This window comes from Mesocricetus auratus, unplaced genomic scaffold, assembly GCF_017639785.1.
Source record: "Mesocricetus auratus isolate SY011 unplaced genomic scaffold, BCM_Maur_2.0 Super-Scaffold_100014, whole genome shotgun sequence".
NCBI lineage: Eukaryota > Metazoa > Chordata > Mammalia > Rodentia > Cricetidae > Mesocricetus > Mesocricetus auratus.
The window spans coordinates 6,800,854-6,809,061 of NW_024429197.1; the positions used below are offsets into that span (position 1 = coordinate 6,800,854).

Sequence of the window (8,208 nt, forward strand, 5' to 3'; positions counted from 1 at the left end):
GTCCCCAGGGTGGAAATACCAGCTCAGCCCCAGGACAGGGCTCAGGGACCCTGGGACTTGCTTTCTGAGGTCCCAGGGCATGCTCCATTAGGCCTGCCTCATTATTGCCTTCTAGAGGTGGCTATTACAGGCCATGCAGCTGCTGACCCTACTCACTCTTACTCTCTGGACCCAAGGACAGCAGTGACACAGGTCACCTGGCTTTCACAGGTCACACAGCTACTGTCCCCTCTCTCGGGGACCCTCAGTCCCACAGGATTTAGTGGGGAGTGTAACCAGGTACCTCACCACTAGGGCCAGCCATACCTGGAGATTCCTTGAGTCAGAGCCCTCCTGTGGCCATGAGGCTTTTGTGCTAGCCTCTGCCTGTTGTTCCTCCCCCTGGCCCCATGACAGCCATTCTTCACTCTAGAGCAGTGGTTCTCACCCTTCCTAGTGCTGCAACCCTTTAAAACAGTTCCTCATGTTGCGGTCCCTCCCCAACTGAATTATTTTCATCGCTGCTTCATAGCTGTAATTTTGCTACCGCTATGAATCATAATGTCAATATCTATGTGTTCTGATGGTCTTAGGTGACCCCTGTGAAAGGGCTGTTAGGCCCCAAAGGGGTCGCAACCCACAGGTTGAGAACTGCTGCCCTAAGTGAAGCCACTGAGCCCTTCCTTCCCCTCATGAGAGCTGTGCCCTCCTTACCCACCCAGAGGCTGTCCCCATTCGCTCTGAGCCTCAGCAGCATGTGGATTTGCTAGTGCGGTCCATACGCTGGAAGCACACGCCAGGGCCAGAGAAAGATGAAGAGTGGCTGTCGGGGAGGAAGCAGGGACTAGCCGGAATCGTCCTCCCACCAAAGTCCCTCCTATGCTCAGGGCTTCCTGGAGCCTCCCCGGCTCTCCTAGTTCCTCTGGCACTCAGAGATATGCACTCGTACAAGTTCTAACTCATATCGACATTCACACACAGACACCTACACACACTCACCTGTGTTCACACGGGTTTACCCACCAGGTACCACACACATTCCTGTCCTCCACCTGGGCTACAGGCGTGTGCCCTGACCATCCCTGTCGCCTTGCCCCTCCCCCAGCATCAACCTGCCGCTGCTGGACCGAACCGTCCCTGACTACACCAGCTTTAACACGGTGGATGAGTGGCTGGAAGCCATCAAGATGGGCCAGTACAAGGAGAGCTTCGCCAACGCCGGCTTCACCTCCTTCGACGTTGTGTCTCAGATGATGATGGAGTAAGTACCTAGCAGCCTCCTCCCTTTGCTGCTGACACCTGCTCCCCACCCACCCTCCAGCCAGATGGGGAACACTGGAGAATGAGTAGACTGTGACCCCCCCCCCCAGGGATAGCGGGGACTAATATCTGCAGCTGGGTCTGCCTTGTGCCTGCTGGTCTCTGGCTGGGAAAATCCCAGAAGGTTAGGGAGAATTTTCGTCTGCAAACCAGGGTTTAGTGAAGGAAAATCAAGGAAGTGGTTTCATGGCCGACACAAGGCTGCCCCTGCTTCCTGATGGCAGAAGGGCCTCCTGCCTCCCCATTGGCTGATCTGGCCCCAGAATCTCCCAGTTCAGCTTTGACACCAAGCGCCCATCCCACATCCTTTCCCTATCCAGTAACACTAAGGGCCTGGGGAAGTTACGGCAACTTGCCCACCACCCCCTCAACCCATACATTTTCCTGATTGTGTCCATCTCTCCCAAAGGGACATTCTCCGGGTTGGGGTCACCCTAGCTGGCCACCAGAAAAAAATCCTGAACAGTATCCAGGTGATGCGGGCCCAGATGAACCAGATCCAGTCTGTGGAGGTTTGACGTTCGCCTGCCTCGGCTCACCTCTTCCTCCACGCCGCCCCCTAAGCCCCCTACGTCGGTCCCTCTGCTACCCTGTCCACTGCAGGGTCAGCCACCTGCCAGGAGGCCGCAGGCTACAGGAAGAACCAAGCAGCACTCCAGCCAATGAGACGACACTAAGAACCCATGCAAGTCAAAGGAACGAAAAGGGAATGGGGGAAATGCGCACCTAGATCTGGGAGGGGGCGGGACAGGCAAGGACGGTTTGTTCAAAGAGGATTCTCATAAGGAGAGTGATGATGGTTCTTAGGGGAGAAGAGAAAAGGGCTTGGGAGATCCATGCGATCTGTCCCATTGGAAGCCAAAAGCATTTTCTCTCCAACTCCTTCTGGGAAGGTTGAGCTGGCCGGAGCCAAGAAACGTTTCCAGGAAAATTAATATGAAGGGAAGAGATGGGCCACCCTCCTTGCCTGGCCTTAGCTGTTTCTTGGAGCATCACTAACGGCCCAGCCCTAGGCACAAGGGGCAGAGAGACAGGCAGCTGCTCCAAATAGGCTCTGAGGAATTCCATCCCAGCTGCCACCAGCAGACAGAATAGTTCTGTCTTGGGAGAAGATTTCAAAAACTCCGAGAGATTTTCTGCTAATGCTTCAGGAGGCGGAAGAGGAGCACCTGGCCTCCCAGGTCACACCAAACAGGCCAGATCTTCCTGAGGTCAGCCACCCAGGTCTGCAGCCCCAGGAGGCCCTGCCCTGCCCGGCTGCCTGCTCCCCGCTCAGCACACCCTGAGGACAAGGCTGATGCTGTGGGTGACTGTCATTAGCTACGACTGCCACTGAGAAGCATTGATCTTGCATCTGGGTTTGTTTACAGCAATTCGTGGACTGGGGGTATTTTGATCGGGGTGGCTTTGGTCTGGGGAGGGTTTGTTTGTTGGGTTTTTTTAAATGACAATGAAGAGACACTTTGACATTTCCTACCTTTTGAGGACTTGATCCTTCTCCAGGAAGAAGGTGCTTTCTGCTTACTGACTTAGGCAATACACCAAGGGCGAGATTTTATATGCACATTTCTGGATTTTTATATGCTTTTCATTGACACCCCTCCCTCCTCCCAACTGCTGCCAGGCCTCACCAAAGCCAACTGTCACAGGGCCACATGGGCCATTCAGAGACCTCAGTGGGACTGGGGGAGTGGAAGGAGTTGCACCAAGCATCCTACCTTGGAAAGCAGACTGAGGCAGATGAGGGCTCTGAGGCCGGGAGTCCTCCCTGCCTCCCCGCCTCCCTGCCTCCCCGCCTCCCTGCCTCCCTTCTCCCTGCCTCCCTTCTCCCTGCCTCCCCGCCTCCCCCACACTCTCATGTTCTCTGCCCTGTTCTAGCTGGTACTTTGCAGGCACAGAGGCCCATTCAGGTTCCTGGGTGCTCTCCAATGGCCAAAACCCAATTTCACCTCTGGGAGCCTGGACCAGGCTACCAGGGACATCAGGACCCTGATCATTCACTGTGACACCCCAGCCCTCCAAGGGTACCTCCCAGAGACCATGTGACTCTCTCTCCCACTCCTTCTTTCCCTGAGGCCGTTGCCCAGGTCTGAAGGTCTTGGCCAGAGCAACGCTATCAGCCAAGGGCGTCTGGCCACAGACTCTTTTTGTGAGCAAATGCAGGAACCCGAGCAGAACAATCGGTTAGTGAATTGGATGGAAATAAATGCTTTAGTTATAAAATGACCCCTGTACTCTGTAAGTTCCAAGAGAAGACCCTGGCACTTTTGGGACCTGCCAAATGACTTTGAATGCTCTTGCAATGGATTCTCCCCACCCCCTCATGCTACCCCCTCTCCAGGATCCAAAAGGCCCAGGCTGAGGAAATTCATGGAGGAGGGCAAAAAACAACAAAAAACAAAACAAAACAAAAAAACCCAAACAACTCTCATGTAGCCTTTCTAGCCCAGGACCATCGGAAGCTCAGGCAGGGAACGGGTGTACAGTGTCTGGTAGAGTGAGCCACACCGCAGACACATTGGAAACACAAGACACTCAGTATGTCCCTGCCAAAGGACTGGGACTATGGCTGTCTGGTGAGCTGTGGTCAGGGGGTTGTGACCCGGGGCCTGTGGACCCCACTCAGCCTCAGGGGCAATCACCTCACCCGCACGATGCTGTCTCCTGTGCTCGGGCTCGGACTTAATGTGGTTTGTGTGTGTGTGTGTGTGCAGTAGGAGGAGGCAGGAAGTGTGTGTAGCAGATAAGTCTGTCGAGGAGGAGGGGTATCCAGGGACACCACATCTCAGGACCTTTCCCTTTGAAGAGCCTGGCCAGTGGGGAAGACTGAGACCACAGGCCACCAGAGAAAGGCCCCGTGGTCAGCAAAGCCATCGTAACCCAGCCTGTCATCTGTCCTTCACCTGTTCTTAGAACAGAGGGAAGGAAGGGATTAGAGAGGAAACTTGTCCCTGGGGTGGGGACAGCGGGGCTGGCCGGAGGGAGAGTATTGGCAAGTTTCCCACAAAGCGGCTAACGGCGGCCCATTCGCCATCCCTTTATGCCCCAAAGACGCCCAGCATGGATGGCAGCTGTCCCAGCACACAAGGTCACCTTCTGGTGGGAGCTGTCCTGATGCTCTGTAGATTAACTGTCCCCCAGCCCACCTCCCACCGCTCCAGAGACCCACGAGGCCTGGCAGTCAGGGCTTCCGTCAGATGGCTTCCTGTCTTGAGCCAGCTCGCCTGCTTACCCACCCTCTAGATACCCGTGTGTCCATGTAGAGCCCTGGGAGTCTGCATGTCTACTTTGAGAGTATGGGTGCCATCCAGACCTTCTGCCTCCTCTTCAGAGTATCAAACGGGCATCACCATGGCTGTCCTGGGTGCAGGCACTGTTCACTTCTCAACCATGGGACAGTGTCCTCCCCCACTTCTCAATGGCTGCTCGGCAGGGAGTGGTAGGTCCTGCTGCCAAGCGCCTTCCACTTAGGCTGCCCGCTCACATGGGCACACAGCTTGGAGCTTTCTGCTGCCTAGTTACTAATCCCTTCCTGGCTCCGCCTCCCCAAGTGCCAGCTCCCACCTGCCCAGCATCAGGAGACTCTTTCCGGCTGCTCAGTGCAAGCTTCTTTCTTGAGGAGAGAAAGCTGTCTTGTGAACCATGGTCCAGGGCACCATGGAAATGGGGCCAGCTGCTCTGGGAGAGTGTGCCTGGCAGAGCCACACAGGACCAGACTAAGTAAGAGGGAGCCATGCCACTCACCGCAGAAGCTCCCCAATAGGCCGCTGGTGGTGTCCAACGAGCCTGTTCCTGAGATGATATCGAAGGTGACTAGCTAGTAGGTTGGTGGAGAGCTTGCCTGGAATGCACAAAGCCCCAGGTTCCATCCCCAGCACTACATAAACCAGATATGGTAATGTAAGACTGTAAAACTCAGTACTCAGGAGGCTCGGAAGTTCAGCGCCATCCTCCGCTACTTAGTTCAAAGCCAGCCTGGGCCGCATGAAACCCTGTCTCTGGGTGGCAAGGCAGATGAATAGTGACATCCTTAGTGCTGGATGCACAGCCTCTGAGCAGACCTAGAGTAGCAAAGGACACTTAGGCAATCGGCTTACCAGCTGGGCCTCATGCCCACCCTTTCTAATATGCAGAGCATCACCCCACTCTATGACTGCCTGGGAGGTCTATGCTGCCCCCTTGTGGACACTCACTAACCTTGTACGCACAGAACCGAGGCTTGTCCCCGTTAAGCTGGAAGCTCCCACCTCTTGCAGAAGTACAGGAAGGACCCCCACCCCAGACACCCACCCACCCCAGTGCCACTCCTGGTTCTCCAGAACCCTGTCATTTTCCAGGGATGGTTCCCAAAGGAAAAGCTTTGCCAGGGAGTGGTGCAAACGCCTTGGGCCCCGGAGGACACTGTCCCTCACTGGGCCACAGCTTCCCATCTGTAAAAAACAAGAGCATCAGGCTGGGTGTGCATCTCAGTCCTGCAAAGAGGACCTAAGAGAGACACTGAGGTTCCGAGCCACAGCTCCTCAAAGGGGCAGAGCAGAGCCGCAAGCCTTGGTTTACCCACTCCAGTGCCCCCCATGGCATGGTCACTTTGGTGCAGGAGGCAAGAGCATCTGACTTTGGCTTATAGGGGAAGAGAAAACTGGATGAGATGGGCTCCCCTTCCAGGGGAGGCGGTCTTGAAAATGACAGGCTGAGAGAAGGGTCACTCCAAGATGTAGCTACTTCAACAGTTCAGCGCAAAGGCATCTCAAGGTGTTGGAGGGTGAGGCGCGTAGAGCATGTTACAGTCCAGCCACAAAGGCTCTTGAGTAGAGAGCAACAGGACAAGCGTTAGATTCTAGAAGGAGAGTCAGTTCAGCCACCAGACCAGAAGAGGGCCTCCCAGCCACTCCCTCCCTGGAAGAAAGACCCCTGGAACAGTCCTTGTGACTCCAAGAGATTCTAGGCCCTGCTATTTACTCTCACCAACACAGATAAACTAGACTCACTTCAGCTGCTTGGGACAGCAGGGGTGGGGCTTTGTATTCCCTGATTCGTATTTTTATTTTGAAAGAGTCTCATAGCCCAGGCTGCCCTCAGACTCGCTGTACAGTCAAGGATGTCGGTTATTAAACTTCTGATCCTCCTGCCTCTGCCTCCCAAGTGCTGGGAGTCCCGTGCCTGGTTCGCTGCGGGTGGAAGCTGGGTCTTCATGCGTGTGAGGCAAGTGCTCTGCCCACTGAGCTACACCCTCAGTCCATCTGCTTCTGATTGTAGCTATGCACGTCCACATGGGCATACTCCACCAGCCAGCCTTGACTCAGATTCCCAGCCAGTGACTGCTACCACAAAACAGACTAGAGAGAGTGATCTTGGCCCCAGTCCGTTTTTCCTGCTGGGAAATTGGTGTTGGAGTGCTGGTCAGAGGAAAAGACTTTGGCCAACGGGGGGTTCAGAGTGTCCCCTCTACCCCACTCCTCAAGCTCATCTCAGGAGGCTGAAGCCTCAAGGACTAATTAATGCCTATACACATTACCCTATGCCAAGTGCCAAAATATTTCTGCCCCCTTTTTGCTAGTGAGGAAAGTGGCTCTCTGAGGGGACTCTCTAGGACCCCAGCCAGGTCTTTCACCTATAGCCTCCCTCTGCCCACTGGGTAGAGTTTTGCAAATGTTTGTATCACCCATAGGATAAACACCTCCCCCACTCCAGAGAGTTGAGCTTGAGGACTACAGGGCTCCCCAGGCCCCCGGAGTCAGAATTCCCCATCTGAACAATGGGAGATTCCTACCCTCCCCTGAGCTCTTCCCTCCCCTACCCCCGCCCCCGCCCCCCCTCACAAGCCTATAACAAGCTTCTCCAAGTGTACAGAGCAGGGCTTAGGGCAAAGCCTCACATCAGATAAGATGCCCAAGTCCAGACACAAACTAAGACCCTGGCCGTGGAGGAGGCAGGACAGACCCTCAGGAATGCGCTCAGGCTGGGCTAGGGTTTCAGAAAAATTAAAGAGACCCCCACCGCCTCAGAGTCCAGTTGAGTCAAGTTCACAGCAGCATGACCGCCTCAGGAAAACCGACCCTGGAAGAAGCGGGAACTTAATACTTCAGGGGGCCCTGCATCCCAGCCAAGACCACCCTGTGGAGACCCAACACCCCAACACCACAGTACAGGCCTGCTGGCTCCATACCTGGCCTGCTGGGCCAGACTAAGGCTGAGAGGGGCTTCTAGGTAAGCCTGACTTTCAAATCCCCCTGAGCCCACCATCCCTGCCACCCAGACAGAGATGAGGCAAGTGAGCAAAGGTGCCCCCTGCTGGAGAAAAGGGGTATGGTAGAAGGAAGGAGAGCAAGGACAGGCCAGAAAGCATCTCATAACCTAGGACTACATACACTCTGGGCCCTGCTGAGCCAAGAATTCTAACCTTCCAAGGCCGAAAGACACCAAGAGTCTATGATCCTTCAGACTATCTCCTAAGGTGCCAGCAGAAGAGATCTGTGCTCATGAGACTCTATACTAATTGTGACTCCGTGCTAACTGTTGACATCTCAAGCCCCATGGTTTGCTGTTCCCCAAACGGGGGGATCCCAGCAGGGAAAAAAAGCACAAAGAGAGAGAGGAAGAGAGAGAAGAGAGAGGAACAGAGGAACACAGACGCTGGAAACAACCTCAACCTGGAATCTGGTTAGAGATGGACCCTGGGGAATACAGAACCTCCTTGGAGTGTGAGGAAGCATCGTCTCCAGGGAGACTCAGAATGGCCCTCACCGGGCCTGCGTGAAGAAGACAGCCCAGATGCTCCAGCTGCCTCTTCAAAAACCCCACACAGGCTGCAGTACCCACTTGCTGGAGGGCTCTGACTGACCAGCGTGGAGTTCTGCCTGGAAAGAGTCAACTGGGGTGAGATCTCTCCATACCAGGGAGGAAGCAGAG

At 55.0% G+C, this 8,208-nt stretch overlaps 1 protein-coding gene across 4 annotated transcripts in view; it reads left to right on the plus strand.

Annotated features, from left to right (window-relative positions):
- Ephb2 (EPH receptor B2) overlaps nt 1-3,525 on the plus strand; it is a 182,375-nt gene extending 178,850 nt beyond the window's left edge. For all 4 annotated transcript variants that reach the window (XM_040756334.1, XM_040756335.1, XM_005081014.4 and 1 more), the window contains exons 15-16: nt 1,085-1,240; nt 1,709-3,525. In XM_040756334.1, coding sequence (XP_040612268.1) covers nt 1,085-1,240; nt 1,709-1,817 — 265 coding nt within the window. In that variant the 3' untranslated portion in view covers nt 1,818-3,525. The remainder of the gene's footprint in view (nt 1-1,084; nt 1,241-1,708) is intronic.
- Nucleotides 3,526-8,208: the final 4,683 nt, after the last annotated feature.